A 22784-nucleotide genomic window follows, 5' to 3' on the forward strand; every position below is an offset into this window, starting at 1 on the left:
GTGTGGATGAACTTGACTGGCCTGCACAGAGTCCTGACCTCAACCCGACAGAACACGTTTGGGATGAATTAGAGCGGAGACTGAGAGCCAGGCCTTCTCGTCCAACATCAGTGTGTGACCTCACAAATGCGCTTCTGGAAGAATGGTCAAAAATTCCCATAAACACACTCCTAAACCTTGTGGACAGCCTTCCCAGAAGAGTTGAAGCTGTTCTAGCTGCAAAGGGTGGACCGACGTCATATTGAACCCTATGGATTAGGAATGGGATGTCACTTAAGCTCATATGTGAGTCAAGGCAGGTGAGCGAATACTTTTGGCAATATAGTGTGTGTGTGTATATATATATATATATATATATATATGCCCTGCGATGACCTGGTGACTTGTCCAGGGTGTACCCTGCCTCTTGCCCGTAGTCAGCTGGGATAGGCTCCAGCTTGCCTGTGACCCTGTAGAACAGGATAAAGCGGCTAGAGATAATGAGATTATATATATATATATATATATATATATATATATATATATATATATATATGGCAGCACAGTGGTGTAGTGGTTAGCGCTGTTGCCTCACAGCAAGAAGGTCCGGGTTCGAGCCCCGTGGCCGGCGAGGGCCTTTCTGTGCGGAGTTTGCATGTTCTCCCCGTGTCCGCGTGGGTTTCCTCCGGGTGCTCCGGTTTCCCCCACAGTCCAAAGACATGCAGGTTAGGTTAACTGGTGACTCTAAATTGACCGTAGGTGTGAATGTGAGCGTGAATGGTTGTGTATATGTGTCAGCCCTGTGATGACCTGGCAACTTGTCCAGGGTGTACCCCGCCTTTCGCCTGTAGTCAGCTGGGATAGGCTCCAGCTTGCCTGCGACCCTGTAGAACAGGATAAAGCGGCTACAGATAATGAGATGATATATGGCGGCACGGTGGTGTAGTGGTTAGCGCTGTCGCCTCACAGCAAGAAGGTCCGGGTTCGAGCCCCGGGGCCGGCGAGGGCCTTTCTGTGCAGAGTTTGCATGTTGTCCACGTGGGTTTCCTCCGGGTGCTCCGGTTTCCCCCACAGTCCAAAGACATGCAGGTTAGGTTAACTGGTGACTCTAAATTGAGCGTAGGTGTGAATGTGAGTGTGAATGGTTGTCTGTGTCTATGTGTCAGCCCTGTGATGACCTGGCGACTTGTCCAGGGTGTACCCCGCCTTTCGCCCGTAGTCAGCTGGGATAGGCTCCAGCTTGCCTGCGACCCTGTAGAACAGGATAAAGCGGCTAGAGATAATGAGATGAGATGAGATTATTATTATTATTAGTAGTAGTGGTAGTAGTAGAAGAGACCCCAAACCATAGGCGTTAAATCTCGTGTTTCTCGAACACAAAGTTCACTCACGTTAAAGTGGAGTAATGCTAATAAAGAGCAGAGTGAAGTGCACACTCTCGGGCGAGTGAGCGGTTAGTGTGATTGGAACGAGGCCCAGTGCTGCTGGCGTGGATGGAGAACCCGGAAGTACAAAGCAAACAATCTGCCAAACAAAAGCCTCAGGAAGTCGCATGCTTTGCTACGAGGGGAAAAAAAGGGGGAATTCAAGGGTGGGAAGATGGCACACAAGAAAAAGCGGATATGAAATTGGATTCAAGGGATATTAATGAAATCAGAGTGAAATACTGTCGATGATTAATCGCAGGTTTCTTCCTCGGTCCGTGAGTAACACTGTGGCTGTCGCCTTGGTGGGGTTCCTTCTTAGCAGCCGGTGAAATGACATTTTTTCTTGCATGTCTGCTTTCTTTGTTGTGTTTAAGAGAAGTTTAGCTGTCATCAGTTATCGAGGCGTTTACGTGGAGTTGAAAAACTTCAACCCGAGACTGGTTACGTGTTTAAACCCCCTCACATCTGCACTCGTATTGCTAACTCGCTAGCTGGAAGTTTGTTTACTACAATGACTGTGGCGGTGTTTTTCGGCTGTGCTTTTATAGCATTCGGCCCTGCTTTCGCCCTTTTTATTTTCACCATCGCCAGAGATCCACTGCGAGTCATCATCCTGATCGCGGGGTGAGTAGAGTCATGGTGGCGCTAACACCAGCACCAACACTACAGCCGTCCTGGCTCACTGGTCAATCCTCAGGTGGCCCTCATGTGCTGTGGAGGGCATTGTGATGGGAGTTGAACAAACGATCAGAGACCTGCAGGAACAAATCACTAATGGAGCTCTGATATCAGCCTGTTGTGTGATTTTACAGCAGTAAACCCAAAGCTTAACACGGTGTCAGGGTTCAGCATTGCTTTTCCTTCTCAGATAACAGCAGCCTTATTGAGTTTGGGTTTATGGCTTTGCTATTCTCCACTCCAGCCGGTTTTTGTTCACTGATTGATTGTCGTTTTTACTCTTCAGGTGTTGACTAGACATTACAAAAGTCACTGATCAGTGCCTGACCATAAGACCGAACATGAGTCTCAATCAGGACTGTAAAAGCCATTCCTACGTCTATAGTTATTAATGAAACAATCTTTAAATCATTTAAGTCATGGCCTAATACAGTAGTTAGAGAAGCAGCTTTGGGACCAAAAGGTTACTGGTTCGATTCCCTGGACCAGTAAGAATGGCTGAAGAGTCCCCAGGCTGCTCTCTGTCTGGATAAGAGCGTCTGCTAAATGCCTGTCGTCTTCTTTTGGCTGCTCCTGATTAGGGGTCGCCACAGCGGGTCTTTCGTCTCAATTGCTCCCTGTCTTCCGCATCCTTCTCTACCACACCTGCCACTTTCATGTCCTCTCTCACCACATCCATGTATCTCCTCTTTGGCCTTCCTCGTTTTCGTGTGCCTGGCAGCTCCATCCTCAACATTCTCCTTCCAACATGCTCTGCATCTCTTCTCAGGATGCGCCCGTACCTTCTCAGTCTCATCTCTCTTAGCTTCATTCCCAAGCTCTCCACATGTGCTGTCCCTCTGATGTGCTCGTTCCTTATCCTGTCCGACCTCCCATCGCAAACCTTAACATCCTCAACTCTGCCACCTCCGACTTTGCTTCCTGTCTCTTCGTTAAGGGTACGGTCTCCAATCCATACATCACAGCTGGTCTCACTACTGTCTTGTGCATCTTACCTTTCACTTTTGCTGGGAGTTTCCGATCACAAATGACTCCCGAAATCCTTCTCCGACTGCTCCACCCTGCCTGCACTCTCTTTCTCACCTCACTATCGCAGCCCCCATTTTCCTGCACAGTTGACCCCAGGTACTTGAATTCACCAACTTTCTTTGCGTCTACTCCTTGTATCTTCACTACGCTCTCATCCCCGTTCTCACTGATGCACATGTATTCTGTCTGCTAAATGCCTGTAACATAACATCTTGAGGCGTACACTATAATGGCCAAATGTATGTAGACACCAGCCTGTTACACTTATGTGCTTGTTGAACATCCCATTCCAGGTGTCCACAAACTTTTGATCGTACTGTGTATATTTAACAAGATGAAAGATGGATTTTTTTGTTTATGTTTGTGATCTGATACCCGTATGAGGTGGCACCTCACAGTGACTAGATTCTGGGTTTGAACCTGCCGGTCCACCAGAGCCTTTCTGTGTAGAGTTTGCATGTTACTCCTCGTGCCTGCTTCAGTTTCCTCTGGTTTCCCCTCACAGTCCAAAGACGCATGGATTAGGTCAACTGGCTAGTTGTTCATGAGCCTGAATGGCTGTCTGTCTCTCTGTGTCAGCCCGACAATAGACTAGCGACCTGTCCAGTCTGAACCCTGTCTCTTGCCCAATCTCAGCTGGGATTGGCTCCAGCTCACCCTTGATTCTTAGTAGGATGAGCGGTATAGCTAATGGATGGATGGGTACCCATATGAAAGCTTCAGCTCCGCTATCAGATGCTATTGAGATCTTATTATAGATGCTATTATAATCTTATTGTCACTCACCCTGTTTTCTGTAACCTTCTCTTGCCAAACCAATGCTAAGTATTGAATCCGTACATTTGCTTATAGAAAACCCAAAAACTATGAATTGGCCAAGTTAAATAAGTTCTATCTGGATGTAAAACCATCTATGTGTTCCTAATGTTCAAGCCGTTATAAGAAATGGATGCATCAGTAACTCCGTGTGTGGAAGTGTACTTAGTTAGTAACTTGATTCTTCTGCCTAAAAGAGGTTTAATGAATCTTCTCACAAACAAAAACCACACTGTTCCCTCTGATTTTTTGCTCATGTTAATATTAGGGCCATAGATGATCTCTGATTTCTGTCTAAACTACCAAGTAGCTCACTGTAACTTGAGCAATCCACTGTGTCATTCCGTCATTCATAAAGATTGTGTGTGTGTGTTTCAGTGCTTTCTTCTGGCTCCTGTCCCTCCTGTTATCCTCTCTGGTTTGGTTCATTGCTGTGAAAGCGAGCAATGCAGACGATGCCAAGTTACAGAAGGGTCTGCTGGTATTCGGGGTCGTGTTCTCAGTCCTACTTCAGGAAGTTTTCCGATTTGCCTACTACAGGCTACTCAGGTAAGAGCTCTTTCTCCTCAGTGTGCAGCGTGCTTATTCAGTAGTGTGTGAGCACATTACTAAAATCTCTTTCACATGTACTGATATGGGAATACAGTATAAGCACAAGCTGGAGTGTGTAGACACACAGCAATAGTGGAACAAGTGACTGGATTAGGTTAATATGCAAACAGAAGTGGATGTAGAACGGGAAGAAAAGCCTAATCAGTAAAGATGAAAATGTCTGTGGCATTTCCGTGGCAAATATGAATGAGTACATCCCAGTAAAATTGCGCATAGAGGCTACAAGTAACGAGACCGTCAATGACGGCGTAGCTCACTCCGGTTCCGTCTAGTCCAGAAGGAACGATCTAAAGTGGGCCACCTTGCGCAAAAAAACGTTGCAAGCTATATACACCCTAAGAATACCTACCTGTTTGCCAGAAAGAATCCAAAATGGCGAGGAATTGACTGAGAAGAAGCAATTTTTGTTGAACTGCACATTAAGGCTTAATTGGTCCATAACTTCATTAGTAATTGTAATTAAGCAAATCTGAGTAGAAGTTTTATGCACCCTAGGTACCCCTACCTTCATACCAGAAAGAATCAAAATCGGTGGAGAATTGAGGGAGAAGAAGCGATTTGTGTGGAAACTGCTCATTAGGGCTTAATTACTCCATATCTTCATTATTAATTCTGTTATGCAAATTTGGGTAGAAGCTATATACACCCCAGGCAGACCTGCCTTCCTGCCAAAAAGAATAAAATTCGGTGAAGAATTGAGAGAGAAGAAGCGATTTTTGTGAAACATGGCTGACGTCGGACAGACGATGGGCAACACAGGGGCTTCAAAGTTTGGGAGAATAGCAGGATACAAATAATTTACAGCAGGGTGCAAAATGGTAAAATGTCTGCCAGCGGCAGACATAATGCACGCAAAGCGTGCAGGGATAGATAGATAGATAGATAGATAGATAGATAGATAGATAGATAGATAGATAGATATGCATGCAAGTACGAATTTTTCATGGGGCGGGATGGTTTGGAACAGGCCATCTAAAATTGGGATAACATTTACCCGGGATGGGTATTTGAGGCGGGTCGTCTAGCTTAAGCTTGATTAGCGTTGTTACGCACGCCAGTGTTTCCCACAGAAATTTTGGAGACTATGCGGGAGGCGTGGGGGTTGTTTTAAAATTGAGTGATATGTTAAATATTAAGTTATTACTGAAAAACTATTGATTAAAAAAACAGACACTGAGAAATGGTCCTATAAACAACTTTACCAATATAAAAGATTACCAGGACTACAAAAATGCAGAAAAATAGGCTTTACTTATCCAAATGCACCTGTTGGTTCAAAAGTTAAAGTGCACAGAACCTCACAGCACAACATGAAGTTACCTTAAAATATAATATAAATGCCTCAGCTTTCATGTAAGAAAAAAAAATTATTAATACTAGTGCTGTGTGCAGGCAGTCTCTCCTGAAGACTAAATTAAACAATAATTATAAACTAATAAAATAAATGGCTCAGGCTTCATAGAAGAAAAAAACAATTTGAACAGAATCTCACAGTATGATGCTGAAGCTGCCTAAACAATGGAATATAAAATACCATTTTGGCAAAAACGTTGGCATCCATTAATTTCTTGTATTAAGTAAAAAAAAAAAATATGTTGCCAGATACTGCTGACGTTTTACAGCCCAAAATATGTTCAAAACCCGCCAAAATGCACTTAAAACTGCCCAAATTGGGCGGGAAACCGCGCAATCTGGCAACACAGGCGGCAGTAATGGCTGCACTCGTGTCGAGGATGTAAACACAGTTGACGCGGCAACGGACATACATGACATGGTGGATGTAATTTATGTTCACAACTTTTTTTTTTTTTTTTTGCTGTCTGAAATATTTAATATTAAATTTTGTGACTCGACTGACAATAGCCGGCGGCATAACAAGCCATAGCCGGTGATACTTTTGAGACCGCTGGCAACACATGATGGCGTTAGCTCATCGCCTGTTGGCCGGATGAGCTAATAATGAAAAGTTAGTAAGTAAGTAGGTTTTATTTGTAAAGCACATTTACAATAACAATAGTTGCTCAAAGTGCTGTAAATATATATAAGAATAAAATGATAAAAATAAGAAAAGACTAAAAACAGGTATTCGGATAAAGTCCCAGGATTTGAGCATACTCGTGTTTCTTCCCTGCTCTTATTGATCCTGAGCTGTGTAGTCCTGTGGCAAACAAGCCAAGAATGAACATCACTCACGTACATTGTTCTCATGCTGTCAACATTCCAGCTGAGGAAGCAGAGAGTCGACAGGGAGCTTTCATTAATGAACAACTGGGGAATGAGATGATGAGTTGGCCAGTCATCTGCATTTTATGGCTGTCAAAAGTTCATGTAGAGCTGGCATTCTGGGTAAAGCGTCAGAGGTGCATTGGCTTAACATCATTGAGTTTAGTTCAGCGAGTAGCAGCGCAGTTAACTGAACTCCAGTAACATGTCCTTACATGTAGCTTTCAGGCTTTTTCCCATCAGCGTGAATCAGTGTAATGTTGCATGTGATTTGCTTTCAGCATTTCTTCCACTTCCTGTTTTATGCTCGTTAGGTATGCCTAATGTTATAAAGTGGAGTATGTCTCATAATGTTTTCTACAGAAGTAGCAGTAGATATAGCTGTAACTCAGCCTTACAGTTAGTTTGCTACCTGCTACGTCTCTGAATGCCTGATAATATAAGTTCAAAATTGCGTCTTAAGATCATCTAGTAATAGCCTAAGCCGCCATGCATGTATGGGCATGGTGCACTGTAATGAACTAGTGTCCCATCCAGGGTGTATTCCCATCTCATGTCCAGTGCTCCGGATCCTACATGATAAAGTACTTACTGAAGATGAATTAATTATTTCCCTTCATTTTATTCTACACTTTTTTTTTTTTTTAGAGAAATATCTTTTTAGATTTTGTTATTTTCTAATTATGGTCAGTGATATTACTTATTGAATTATCATTTGCCTATTATCCATCCACCCATCCATTATCTGTAACCGCTTATCCTGTGCAGGGTCGCAGGCAAGCTGGAGCCTATCCCAGCTGACTATGGGCGAGAGGCGGGGTACACCCTGGACAAGTCGCTAGGTCATTGCAGGGCTGGCACATAGAGGCCCTGTTTAGGGCAATTCCATGTAAATGTCAACCTCACCATGCAAAAATAAAGCAACATGTAATACATCAAAACCACTCCCAGAGATCTCACCTAGGCCTGTATTTTACAGATGTGAATAAGTTGAACCAATTTGTAACCAACCTAATATGTCACTGTCAGTCTTTCTTTCTTATAATGTAAAACCCAAGCTAAAATCAACTTTGATCATGTAAAATTCTATATTATTGCCACAAGCCACAGAAATGTATGCTAAAATCCACGAAACAGCAAAACAATAGCCATCCTAAATATTATTTAAGAACTTTGATAGTTTTAGCTGATATTTAGAGAGTTTTTCAAAGGGTTATGGTGGTTAAATTGCTGATTTTCTAAACATATGCCATGTCTATTTCAGACGCGTCACATCCATAACGGAATTTCGTCACATCCATAACACTGACTTTTCCTTCCGAAACTCTGCATGAAATACAAAATATTTTAAACAAAGATTTTTTTAATATTCACCTTGGACCCCTCTATCAAATGGATATCTCCATTTCGACATTAGGTTTACGATTTCACAGAGTTTGATAAAAATGTACAGTCACCCAAGAAAAGTGATACTTTTTCTGTCACATCCATAACGCATCTTTTATTGGCATTTTCTGGCATGCCCTAGATGTACTATGGGAATTGTTCTTGTTCTATCACTTCTCCAGTATGGTACAGCCTTAAAATATGCAACACCTGTTTAAATACTGGGAGACAATAAAACATGCACTGGGTCATTTGTTGCCATTTTGAGTTCAAGTGTCACGTCCATAACGCTGGAATTGCTCCTTACATTATTTCGAATCAGCGGATCATCAGATTAACGTTTTTAAAATGATTCACGTACACACAGCAACGCCAATACACGATTCGCATGCACACAGCAACGCCAATACACGATTCGCATGCACACAGCAACGCCAATACACGGATACGCTAATCACATGACTAATTAGACGGCACGTCACATGATCCCAGTGCATATCGGGCATGCGCAAGTCACTCACCACTTGCAAGTGGAAGGATGGCAAGCGAACACCTTCTCCAGCAGATAAACACACCTGGCTGTGATGTTCATGTTCTCACTGAGTTTAAGCACCTGAAGGAGGTTGAAATGTGTAAATAAACGTCAGTGCAGCTCAGCGCTTCCTCCTGCGCTCCAAATTACTCCGCCCTGAACAGCGAGTGCCCTCTGGAGGGTGCGCACTCCGGCCCTGCGCAGCTCACAGAGCGCGCGAGTGAAGCGCACGAGCAGTGATTCGGGACTGAGCCGCTGTGTGTGTGATCCCAACGCCAGCGAATCAGGAAGGTGGATGTCACAGTGACGTTGTCCAATGACGACGCCAGCTAGAGCTCAGCACAGCGTATCCGCGTATTCTCAATGTTTACACAGCACCGGACCAGACACGATCTGGATTGAATACGTGGACCCTGGTGGATTCCCGTTTCCCGGCGTTTCCAGGCGTTTTAATGTAAACGGACAGTGCATCCGCGAAGAAAACTAGACAGATACGGTCTAATGTAAACTTGGCCAGAGACACACAATCATTCTCACACACACATTCACACCTACAGTCAATTTAGAACCACCAATTAGCCTAACCTGCATGTCTTTGGACTGTGGGGGGAGGAAACCCACACAGACACGGGGAGAACATGCAAACTCCATACAGAAAGGCCCCTGTCAGCCACTGGGCTCGAGCGCAGAACCTTCTTGCTGTGAGGCAACAGTGCCAGCCACTATACCACCGTGCCACCCGTTTGGCAATTTCACTATTTTATTTTGGACCGCTTTTTTTTTTTTTTTAACTTCACACTGGAAAACACTTATAGATGCATATGAAATGTATGAAGGATATTATTAGTTCATCCGGCCAACAGGCGATGAGCTTATGCCATCATGTGTTGTCTGTCTGGTGCTGTCCACATTTCACAAAAATCGCTTCTTCTCTCTGTTCTTAACTGATTTTTATTCTTTTTGGCAGGAAGGCAGGTCTGCCTGGGGTGTATGTAGCTTCTACCCATAATTGCAATTAATAATGAAGATATGGAGTAATTAAGCCCTAACGAGCACTTTCCACACACATTGCTTCTTCTCCCTCAATTCTTCACTGATTTTGATTCTTTCTGGTCTGAAGGTAGGGGTGCTCAGGGTGCATATAACTTCTACCCAGATTTGTTTAATTACAATTATGAATGAAGTTCTGGGCTAATTAAGCCTTATTGAGCAGTTCAACAAAAATCGCTTCTTCTCGGTCAATTCCTCACTGTTTTGGATTCTTTCTGGCAACTAGGTCGGTATTCCGTGGGGTGTATGTGTGTGTATATGTTTTTATATAAATATTAAAAAAAAAACTGAGAGAGCGCAAGCTTGGATATAGCTTGTAACATTTATTTCACAAGGTGGTCCACTTTAGATCGTTTCTTCTGGACTAGACAGGGCTGGAGTGAGCTACGCGGTCATTGACTGTCGTTGTTGTTGTTATTATTATTAGATAGTATTTGACTTGAGAGCAGACATATTTGCAATATTTAACAGCAAGGTTAAAAGCATTACACCTCAGTCGCAAAATATCATAAACATGGGTAAGCAGGAGAAAGTTGGACTTTTTGGATACAGACCGTTGAAGCTGGAACAAAAGGAGGAGGGAAAATGGTGAGTTTGACTTCCAACAAAAACAAACCTGAGATTTGCAGCATGTATGACTGACTGTGGGCTTGCAGGGAGTTTCCCTGAGAGGGAGTCAGAAATGAAATAGGGAGTAAATGATCAGGTGTGTGTGTTGCACCCTTAGGAAGGCTAATGAAGGCCTGGTGGCTATTAGCGATGAAGAAACGTCACCCATTTCTGTCCAGCAAATGGCTTATGGTAAGATATGGTGTTTCAACACTCTTATACTAGTGTTTATATGAAGATGAATGAAATGCATTTCACTCATGTTTGTTTTATGAAGTTCAGTTATTGATGATAGAGATGTTCTAACGATATAATATTTTGCTGTATTTCTTCACTCAGATAAACAATTCAAGTCACCAGTTAGATCATGTGCTTAAAGGAGATACGCAGAATCTTTATTTTTAAATGCATTTCTGAGTGGATAGTATCTCCATCCTTGACTCTTGTATGCTGCATAAATGGGAATTAAAAAAATATATATTTGAGAGTTAAAATCGACTGCAAAGTTGGCATTCGAGCTGCCCCGCTGAGCCAGCCAGTGCTGAGTGCGTGACGTCACAGCGGGAACCGGTTGTAAGGCCGAGGCCTTTGACAGCTATAGACCAAAGTCATATAAATAATAATTTATGGTAAAAGTAAGAAATACCGTTACTGACTTGCTCAACTAAAGGCCCGGTCCCACTGCACTTACGGATGCAAAGAGGATGTAAAACGTAAAAAAATCTTTGCCATCCGTTGGAAAACGCTATGCATCCGTTGTGTACTCATTGCATATGTGCTTCATACGCTCTATCCATCGAGCATCCGTCCACTGTGATTTCATCCGCGCAAAAAGTTTTTGAGCTGCACAAAACTTTTAGAACGGATGAACTTTCTGCCGTGTACAATGTAAATCCGCGACATATACGAGCAACAAACGTTCTATGTCCGTTATCATCCGTTAAACGTCTGCTGTATCCTCTCTGCATCCTCTGGGCATCCTCGCAACTCACATCCGCTGCAGCTGAAAACGGAAAGAGGGAGGAAAGATAAGGTACATGAAACGTCTATTCATCGTTAGTAGCACGGAAATAGAAAGGATGTAAGCGTATGCATCTCGTATATAAAGTATTTAAAACGGACAAAGCGTTTATATCTGGGATGTATCTCGTATATTTAGGATGTCTGGAGTATGTCTAGAGTATGTAGAAGGACACCTAGCGGACAATCGATATTTTGTATAAAAAGGGGGAGAAAATCATCTAGTAGTAGAGATGTATCGATGTAGCCGCCAGCACGTCTTTCCGCTTTATGCTGACGGCGTGCGTGCTGCATCCCTTTATATCCACGGAGCAGACGCAATTCATACCCCCCGCATGCGCAGTGAACGGTCTGCATCCGATATACATCCGCGCAACATCCCCTTTGTTTCCGTTAGGCGTACGTGATGCATCCCCTTCATCCGCTATGCATCCGCTCTTTCTGCTATGCGTCCGCTTCTCAGTTATCACCGGTAACCCCTTCGGAGCTGTCATCCACTTCCATCCGCTTTCATCCGCTAGGCTTCCTATGAACATGCGTTTAACATCCCCGCTATATACTACCCACGTCTGTTCTTTTCCGTTCTGTTTTCGCAAATTTTCGCCAATTTTGTCCATTTCTGGAGCGGATGAAAACGGATAGAGCCACCCCCGAAATTTTGCTCGTCCGCTGTGTCCTTTTTGCATACGTTTTGTGTCCATCGGCCAGTGGGACCGGGCCTTAAGACTGATTTGACTTCATTGATTGTTTTAATGAGAGTCAACCCACAGGATAGATGTTATAACTTATGCAACATGCATGTACAGGTACATGCATGCATTTTCACTGATTAAAATGTAAAAGGCTAATTAAATAATCAGATGAACTGAGACAATCACATTCTGAAGCAAATTAAATAATCTTATACCGGTAACTTAAATACACAATACAATTTACATGTATTAATCTAAATGCAGGTAAACAAATGAGAATCGCAGCTTACCCATCTGTGTTCTCGCTTCTTGAAGACCAATCTTGTGGCTGATTGTTTTGAAACAATCTGTCTTTCAGTTGTTTGTTCAGTTCTCTGTTCATTTGCTTCTTCCACATAAGGGCGAGATATTGCTGCTGAGGCAAGCGTATCCAGCGGAGAAATCAGACGGCTGGTCCACTCATTCTCCGTTTTCTCCATACTGAGTACTCTGCCATTACTGCTCGGCTCAGGCAATTACTAAAACCCGGGATGGGATGTCACTGGTTTTAGCAACAACCATGGGGAGGTTACTGCCCGAGCAATAATATGTCCCGTTCCATCCCGGGTTTTAGCAACAACCCTCGGCTCACGCTCCGGGAGAACTGGTGCAACTGAACTTGCTTTCCTTTTCTTATAGTTTTATTTTCCTTTAATTGTTGGTCCTGCACCCTCTTTCAATACGAGCTTATAGCCAACGCTCCTCAACAGATCAGAGGTCTAATACGAGTCTTCAGTAAAATGTGCAGAGCAGAGGAGAAACCACTTTGTAGGCGCCCAACATGCCTGTGAACTTCTCACAAAATGCGTCCAAATCTTTGCAGTTTGAACATTCTTGGGCCATGAATGCAACGTAAATCCACCTTCTGTCGTGTTGCTGAACCCACCAGCAACACATCTACGTGGCATGGCGATAAATTAGCTCAAAATGGAGGATCGGAGTTGCAGTCAGCTCTGTGTTTTAGTATAGCGGAAATGGCGATGAGACCGATAGACTTCCTGCTATGACGTCAAGGTCATTCACTCAGACCGCTACCTATAGGAATCACTTTAATCATAAAAATTACTATATTAGATTTATTGTTAACACTTAAAACTATTCCTGTGCCATTCTTGAGGTCTCAAGGCATTTATAAACAAAAAGTGAGGCCATGGTTCTGCGTATATGCTTTAAGGATGATTTCATCTGCATTGTAAATGTGTGTGTGTGTGTTTGTGTGCGCACGCACAGTGGCAGGGCTCGGCTTCGGGATAATTAGCGGTGCTTTCTCCATGATCAACATCCTGTCTGACTCTTTGGGCCCAGGTACTGTGGGCATCTTTGGAGACTCTCAGTACTATTTTATCACCTCAGGTTAGGCTACACTTCTTTGTTTCTTCTTTTTCTTTTCTTTTTATCATACATCACCTGAATGTCGGCTTCACTCAGTGATGGGCCACCTCAAATAAAACCGAAAACATTGACTGCTTTCTCCTGAATGTGGTGAAATTGATTTATTTTCCAAAAGTAGTGTAATTGTAAACGATGTTAAAAGCCTTTTTTTGGTCCTCTTTCTCACTGAGTCATTATGAAAACAAAGATCTCATGGGCTTGTTCTGTGATTTATTAAAGTGTATGTAATGCCTTATTGTAATGCTTTTAAAATGAATATACATCATTAGTAACGACCAAAATGAATTAATAAAGCAGGGGGGATAATACAAATTATTTATTTTATTATCAAGCGCAAAACTATCGATAAATCGTGGCGTCTGGGTCCCGGAAAAAGGCAGCCTTGCCCCAGGGCTAATCTCGCATGACGTCACACATGGAACCCCGATTATCTGGATCGTTTCCGTTCATCTGACTCCGTGCTTGTTTACGCACTGAAATTGGATATTGTTGTTGGAATCTTAGAAAAATAACAATGGGAAAGCGCTACGTTCTGTTTGGATCTTTTGAATTCATATACAGCAAGACATTCAGTTCACAAATTTCCGAGAAATGACACTAATCTAAAGCGACAGTGGGTGAAGTTTGTGCAAACAAAGTGGGCAGATTTCGTATCGTCTACTAATAATAAATCTGATCCATCAAGTGTTCACCACCACCACCAGAACGACCACATGGGAATTATTGGAGCAAAAAAAGAAACCCATTTATTTAATAAATGACATTTGATCTGACATTTGGACAGTTCGTCGATTCCCCTATTATCGCCCACTTCATATTTTCTTTCAGTAATTACACTGAATAAGTATATGTTTTAAAGATTATATTTCTGCATTTATTGAGGTACATGTAAATATTGTCCCTATATTTTGCAGTGACCAGCTTAGAATAAAAATCCACAAACCAATCTGTGTTTCCAGTTCTCTCTGGCTGGTGTCGCGCTATCGGCGGTGAGTGGGACTGTCGTGAACTGACATCTGTTTCTCGTCATGGGGGCTCAAAAAGATGACCATTTACTCTGGAATATCCTAGATAATCATCTGCCCCTTCATCTGACATATAAGAATCCCAATCACTATCAGAATTCTCTCCAAAACGTGATTCCATATCGAGACTGGTCTAACCACTGTTGCACACACGAACGAAATTGATACCTGGATTATTACACGTGTGACGTCATCCACCCCTTCGGGATCTTCCGCTTCAGTCTTGTCAGGTTCCGTGAAAATCGGCTGGTCTTATTGATTTTCCATCAATTTATGGCCTTTTGGATCAGCTATGGTTCAAAAACACATGGTCAATCAACATAACGATTGTTGCTTTGTATAAGGAAAAAACTGTGGTTTAGGGACATTTACGTTCACTTTAACACAAGTACCAAGAGCCTCGAAGAATCTTTTCAGTCTTTTGGAAATGTAAACTTTGCATGAGCTAATTTGAATGTCAGTTATTTTAAAAGCATAAACATGCAGTATTTTGATAATGTGGGCTTTTAATAATCTATTCTTAAACTATTTGATAACATGCACTTTACGTAAACTACACTATATGGCCGAAAATATGTGGACATGTATACGGAATGAGTCACACCCATATGCTTGTTCCAGGATGTCCCATGTCCTGTTCCACATTTAGTCCCCCTTTGCTGTTATAATAACTTCCACTGTTCTGAGAAGACTTTCCGCTAGATTGTGGAGCGTGGCTGTGGGGATTTTTCCATTCAGCATTGAATCCACAAAAGCATTAATGAGGTTGGGTCCTGATGTTGAGTGCAGTTAGTGTTCCTGTTCATCCCAATAGTGTTCAGAGGGGTTGAGGTCCGGGTGCTCCTAACTTCATGGTTTGGGGAAGAACCACATATGGGTGTGATGGTCAGGTGTCCACATACTTTTGCTCATATGACAGTAACAATGACCAGTTTAATTTGACCAACCCAAGTACGCTTTACAAAGCACTACAGAAAGAGAAGCAAATTGACCGAAAGAAAACATGACAGATCGGAGGTGCAAAAAAGCAAAAACAATTTACATGAGCATACAGATAACACACTAGCTCAAAGCACTGAAAAATCTAGAATCAGGAGGAGGGATAGCAGAGAGAGAGGAAATAAGATTTGAGATGGTTTTTGAATTTGGGAAGAGAGAGATGTACAATCGTGAAGACACCGAGGGAGAGAATTCCATAGCGTAGGGGCTGGAACCCATAGTGGATAATTTAAATTTGGGGGTGGACAACTGACCAGAAGATGAAGATTGGAGACTGTGAATGGGAGAATAGGGTTGAAGCAAGTTCATTAGATCTTGAGGAGGATAGCCATGGAGTGCTTTAAATGTGAACAGAATCCTTTTTATCCTGAATGTGATCTAGAACAGGGAACCAGTGGAGGTTCTGGAGGATAGGGGTGATGTGTGGGTGAGGACTCTGGCTGCAGAGTTTTGAATATATTGAAGCTGAACAATGGACTTGGCTGGAAGACCAACGAATAAAGCATTACAATAATCTAATCGTGATGTAATAAAAGCATGGATGAGTGTTTCAGTATCCTTGGTGCTAAGAGCAGGATAATATTTAAAGTTATTCCACAAAATCGAGTCGTACATGAGCTGATAGCCGACGAGACGTGTAGCACCGAGTTGGCTATAAGCAATGTATGATGAGATTGAATGGAATGATTGTTTTATTCTATCCACATTCACTGGATTTTGAGAAATGGAGCATTTTTATTTTTTGCAAATTCGATAAATAAAAACTTTTTTTATATAAAACATCCAACAAAATCATTTACACTTGGGATGTAGACAAACCGGCGAAATGACAGGAGCAATTTGTGGAAAATGCGATAATTCTTGAAAAATAAAAAGATACATTCTTACCATCAAATACTTTCATTCCATATTTTTTTGCTTTTTTTCTTTTTCCTTTTTTTGTGTGTATTAGTTGGTTTTGGGTTTTTTTTCTTCATCTTTAGGGGTTTTTGGCGGTTGGCAAACCCATTACCGCCGCTGACTGGGCTGGATAGTGGAACAGGAGATTTTTTTTGGGGGGGGACCCATATACTCTTTTACCCCACTTTTTTTTTTTTTTTTTAAATTGGCTGGGGGTTGTTTTCAAGTGGAGTTTATTTTGTCCTTGGTTGGTTCAGCAAAACGCGCCACCATTTTGTTTTTTTCTACTCCTGTTATATGAGCTGATATCCTAGTAGTAGAGTAGATTTTTGACATACTGTACACTATTGAAAAAATGTAAACTTTACATAATGCTATGTTAAATTCATGAATTTTAGATAAACTATTTTGAAAAGCTAAAATGTCGAAGCCAGTTTGAAAACAAACTGACGACATTGTGTATTTCTATCAAGTAAGATAAAACAAGTAAATAACAAAAGCTTGCATTCTGCAAAATGTAGACAGTGTTAACTCTTTATACTTTCAGACTATTACAGTGGATAACACTCGTATAGGACTTTTTATATCAAACTTTATTAAAATGCTGTAGTCAGTTGTATTATTATTATTATTATTATTATTATTATTAGAGTAAGGAAGTGGAGGTTTCAAGTAATGATATAGAGGTTTCTGAATTATGTATGCCTTATGTCACCATGTCCTGGGCAGCTCAGTAGAACCTGTATCTCAGCTTCATATTTTGTGCCTAATTAATTTGTGATTTTTATAATAAAGATGTGAGTTGTTGGTATTAAAGATCACGTGTGGACTTTTTACAGCTCTGATGACTCTGGCTATGACATTGCTGCACACGTTCTGGGGCGTGGTGTTCTTTGAGGGCTGCGAGAAGAGCCGCTGGTGGGTCATTGCTGTGGTAGTGTGTCTCCATCTGCTGGTCTCCAGTCTGGTAAGCAACCAAGCTGTCACATGACGCTCAGCCTCGGGTCCTGTGCTGCTTTGAGCGTACCGCACAGGAAATAAACATAGTGTAGTTTAGGATTTGTTTTAAGAGAGAAAAAGTTTTAATTGAATCATTTGGTTGTTTCTTTTTTTAAAGCTCTCATCATGTGGTGCAGTTTATTTGACCCACACTGTCTGTTGCTGTTTTCTTACACCATGCATATACAGTATGTGTTCAGTTACTGAAAGTTATTTCAACAGGGAGGGTGTAATAGGAATATGAAGTGTGCTTTAGACTTGAGTAGCATCTGTAGCCACTGGGTGGAGATACTGCTCAACTTTCACACAGCCAGCTCAAGTTACTGCTCTTCCTTCATCTAACATTGTCTAAATGCTTTATAACTGCCACCTGAAGTGTAGTGTCGGTTTTATTTTTCTTTCCCACTCAGACCTAAATTATGTAATTAAAGCTAGACGGCATTTCGATTTCATAAAATCGGTGAAATTTAGCTCCCTCTGAAATTTGGTCATTGTGATATATGTTTGTAAAAAAACCGGGGCATTCTGTGGCTGGGAAGTTATTTAATTTGAGGGGATTAGCAAATAATGTGCATGAAATCGCTCGCTTTGCGCAGTCAAGCAGCCAGAGGAAGTCCATGTGCGCATGCACAGGTTTACCTCTTCTTTTGGGTTTTATGGCAGCTGGCGTTCAGTGTTGCATTACTGCCATCTACAGTACAGATTTATCTTGACCGTGCACTGACGGTTACATCATTCTGTCGCTAAACGAACAGCTGATCATACTGAGGTGCTCAGACCGCCAATATTTGTTAGTTTGGGCCTGCGTTTCCTTTCCCTCACAACATAACGTCTTTTCTTCTCGCTTCCCGTTACTGTAGTCGGTCTTTCACGTTTCATTCACACACTCGCGTCTTCCATTTTTCTCTCCTGTTTCAAATTTGTATCTCGCAATGCCTTGCGCAAACGGGGAAAGCCCATCACGTGATGCATGACGTAGTATCTTGAATTGGGTCATGGTGAAGCAGGAAAAAAATAGAGGCGAGTTTGCGGCCCTAAATTCACCTCTATTTTTTCCTGCTTCACCATGACCCGATTCAAGATACTACATCATGCATCACGTGATAGGCTTTCCCACGTGGCCCTAAATTCATTAATTGTTCTGTTAAAAAAAAACAAACAAACAAAAAAAACTAATAAAATTGGAAGTCTGTGATTTGAATTCAGTAGCTTTCGGTCCACTAAACAAAAATAACTGGGTGTCAGGGAAAATTCTTTTTATGACCTAAACTTGAAAAATCTGAATAGCAGTGTCTACCTTTAATGTAACTGATTCAGGATGTGGAGGAAGTGATTAATTCTTTGCAAATCTGTCTTGCACAAAATGTCATCATTTGACTTATTAATTTTAAGTGTACATTTTTAATATTAAAGTCAAATATCTCCGATGTTAAATATACACTGCCTGGCCAAAGCAAATCACCATTTGGATTTAAATAAATAAATACTTAAGAGTCTTTGATTGGATAATTACTGCAGTGATTTAATGTTTCAGCTGGCAACAATTATTTATTTATTGATTTTTAAACCCTAATTGATGCACTGAGTAGCTTCTCATTTCTTAACCATGTTGGAGGATGTATCCTGTGGTCATGGAAAAGATGTTACTGTTTCATCAGGGCCAAATTATTTGCCCTGCGTCAAGGAAAGAAGAAAACTGAAGAGTGCTGAAATTACTGGAATTGGGTTAAAAACTGTCCAACGCATTATTATAACCTGGAAGGATAGTGGTGAACCATCAACTTCGTGGAAAACATGTGGTTGGACAAAGATCCTGACTGACCATGAGCAGAGATCACTGAAATGCTTGAAGTCAAATTGTAAAAAAAAAAAATCGACAGTAGAACTCATGTTTAATAGTGAATTTAAGAGTATTTCCACACTCATGATGTGACAAGAACTCTCAGGATTGGGACTAAACAGCTGTGTGGCCATGAGAAAACCACTTGTTAGTGAGCCTAATCAGGAGAAAAAAGCTTCAGTTTGCTCTGGAGCATAAAGATTGGACTCTGGAGCAATGGATAAAAGTCCTTAATGTCATGGTCATGTCCGGGTATGAAGGGAAGTTCATGAAATGATGCAGCCGTCATGCATAGTAGCCACTGTATAAGCCTCTGGAGGCAGTGTTATGATCTGGGGTTGCTTCAGTTGGTCAGATTTGAAGCTCAGCAATGTTCTGGGGCAATAAAATGAAGTCAGCTGACGACCTGAATGACCAGATTATCACATCAAAGGATTTTATTATCCCCCCCCCCCCCCCCCCCCCCCCCGATGGCATGGGCATATTCCAGGACAACGATGTCAGGATTCATTTGGCTCAAATTGTGAAAGAGTGGTTCAGGAAGCATGAGGAATCATTTTCATGCATGAATTGGCCACCACAGAGTCCTGACCTTAACCCCATTGAAAGTCTTTGGGATGTGCTGGAGAAGACTTTATGTAGTGGTGTGACTCTCACATTGTACATACAAGATCTTGGAGAAAAAAAATAATCCAACTCTTAGTGGAAATAAATGTTGTCTTTGCATAATTATGTCAAAACAATGCCATGGCGAATGTGTGAAGGCAGTCCAAGAAATTTTGTGTGACCTTTAAAGCAGATACGCAGAACCTTTTTTATTTTTAAATACATTTCTGAGTGGATAGTATCTCCATCCTTGACTCTTGTATGCTGCATAAATGGGAATAAAAATTTATATTATTTTTTTGAGAGTTAAAATCGACTGCAAAGTTGGCATTCGAGCTGCCCCGCTGAGCCAACCAGCCCTGAGTGCGTGACGTCACAGCGGGAACCGGTTTTAAGGCTGAGGCCTTTGACAGCTATAGACCAAAGTCATTATAAATAAAAATTTCTGGTGAAAGTAAGAAATACCGTTACCGACTCGCTCAACTAAGACTGATTTGACTTCATTGATTGTGGGTTGACGCTCATTAAAACAAGATAGGTGTTATAACTTATGCAACACACATGTACAGTTGGGTCCATAAATATTTGGACAGAGTCAACATTTTTCTAATTTTGGTTCTGTACATTACCACAATGAATTTTGAACAAAACAGTTCAGATGCAGTTGAAGTTCAGACTTTCAGCTTTAATTCAGTGGGTTGAACAAAATGATTGCATACAAATCTGAGGAACTAAAGCATTTTTTTAAAACACAATCCCTTCATTTCAGGGGCTCAAAAGTAATTGGACAAATTAAATAATTGTAAATAAAATGTTCATTTCTAATACTTGGTTGAAAACCCTTTGTTGGCAATGACTGCCTTAAGTCTTGAACTCATGGACATCACCAGACGCTGTGTTTCCTCCTTTTTAATGCTCTGCCAGGCCTTTACTGCAGCGGTTTTCAGTTGCTGTTTGTTTGTGGGCCTTTCTGTCTGAAGTTTAGTCTTTAACAAGTGAAATGCATGCTCAATTGGGTTGAGATCAGGTGACTGACTTGGCCATTCAAGAATATTCCACTTCTTTGCTTTAATAAACTCCTGGGTTGCTTTGGCTTTCAAATCAAATCAAGTTTATTTGTATAGCGCTTTTAACAATAAACATTGTCGCAAAGCAGCTTTACAGAATTTGAACGACTTAAAACATGAGCTAATTTTATCCCTAATCTATCCCCAATGAGCAAGCCTGTGGCGACGGTGGCAAGGAAAAACTCCCTCAGACGACATGCGGAAGAAACCTCGAGAGGAACGAGACTCAAAAGGGAATCCATCCTCATTTGGGCAACAACAGACAGCCTGACTATAATATTAACAGTTTTAACAGGTATAACCCTCAACTGTCCTCATGGGGCCGTCCTTCACAGGAGCGGTGCGATAAAACTCCGACCAGACACAGGGCACCAGGATGGATCAAGCAGGTCCGAGGGGCAGAAGAGGCCAGCATCTCAATCCCAGGATCAACATGTAACTCGGAGGGACAGATTGGGGGGGGGAGAGAGAGAAAGAAAACACAGGTTGTTAGGTATGCCCTAAAAATGACAAGTATTAAATCTGTGTGGTAGGCTCGCAGAGACGAGAGTCTTTACATCAGGCATAACACACAACAATGGCATGTTAATATGGTAAAAAATATCATGACCTGCTCTGGCTGGATGCTTGATTGGGTGATGGGAGCACACTCCTCAGCAATGATGGGATGCAGATGGGACCCTTAGGGCTGGCCAAGACAATTCAGTTACATTTCACCGGGTCTGGGACATGCGACAGAATGTCTGACAGCCGATTCCCTGCAGGCTACGATAGCCAGTCGAGGTCTCCACCCTCTCCACCAAAAGATTTCCTGTTGACTCCATGTAACTCAGAGGGACAGATTTGGGGTGGGGGGGGGGGGAAAGAAAACACAGGTTGTTAGGTATGCCCAATGTCACTTGAATAAGTAGGAGCAGTATACATATTGCACCGAGTACAAGCAGGGACTCCGGCAACTAACTATGACAGCATAACTAAAAGGGGAGAGCCAGAAGGTAACATGGGCATGAGGGAGCCCCGGGACATAAAGCAGCCAGCCACTACACCGTCAACAAACTCGAGTGAGCAAGCGAGTGGGGACTGACAGCATCCATACATCCCAGTTTACCAAAACACTATGTCTGAGGACCCTCCAGATCTACTCCTTTACCTCATAAACACCATTAACAAAAGGCTTGACTAAACAGATATGTTTTCAGCCTAGACTTAAATGCTGAGACTGTGTCTGATTCCCGAACATTACTTGGAAGGCTGTTCCATAACTGTGGGGCTTTGTAAGAAAAGGCTCTGCCCCCTGATGTAGCCTTCACTATACGAGGTACCAGCAGGTAGCCTGCACCTTTTGATCTAAGTAGGCGTGGCGGGTCATAGAGGAGCAGAAGTTCACTCAGGTACTGTGGTGCGAGACCATTTAGTGCTTTAAAGGTCAATAGTAGTATTTTATAATGAATACGAAATTTGATTGGGAGCCAATGCAGTGTGGATAAGACAGGCGTGATGTGGTCATATTTTCTAGTTCTAGTAAGGACTCTTGCTGCTGCATTTTGAACTAACTGGAGCTTGTTTATGCACTTATTGGAACGTCCAGACAGTAAGGCATTACAATAATCCAACCTGGAGGTAACGAAAGCATGGACTAGTTTTTCTGCATCATGCAATGACATTAAATTTCTTATCTTTGCAATATTTCTGAGATGAAAGAAAGCTATCCGGGTGATGTTATCAATGTGAGTTTCGAATGAAAGACTGGGGTCAATAATCACTCCGAGGTCTTTTACTGCTGCACGTGAAGAAACAGAAAGGCCATCCAGAGTCACTGTGTAATCACAGGCTTTATGTTTTGGGTCATTGTCCATCTGTATTA

General features: G+C 42.0%; 1 protein-coding gene across 2 annotated transcripts in view; it reads left to right on the forward strand.

Moving 5' to 3' along the window:
• The first annotated feature begins 1478 nt into the window (after positions 1-1478).
• Positions 1479-22784, forward strand: part of zgc:114200 (Gamma-secretase subunit Aph-1b-like) — a 36848-nt gene continuing 15542 nt past the window's right edge. Inside the window, exons 1-5 of one of the 2 annotated variants that reach the window (XM_060908307.1) lie at positions 1479-2030; positions 4308-4478; positions 10460-10533; positions 13323-13445; positions 17248-17375. In XM_060908307.1, the coding sequence (XP_060764290.1) occupies positions 1918-2030; positions 4308-4478; positions 10460-10533; positions 13323-13445; positions 17248-17375 (609 nt within the window). In that variant the 5' untranslated portion in view covers positions 1479-1917. The remainder of the gene's footprint in view (positions 2031-4307; positions 4479-10459; positions 10534-13322; positions 13446-17247; positions 17376-22784) is intronic. The other variant, XM_060908309.1, reaches the window with a different exon arrangement.

The sequence above is a fragment of the Neoarius graeffei genome, chromosome 25, assembly GCF_027579695.1.
Source record: "Neoarius graeffei isolate fNeoGra1 chromosome 25, fNeoGra1.pri, whole genome shotgun sequence".
Taxonomy (NCBI): domain Eukaryota; kingdom Metazoa; phylum Chordata; class Actinopteri; order Siluriformes; family Ariidae; genus Neoarius; species Neoarius graeffei.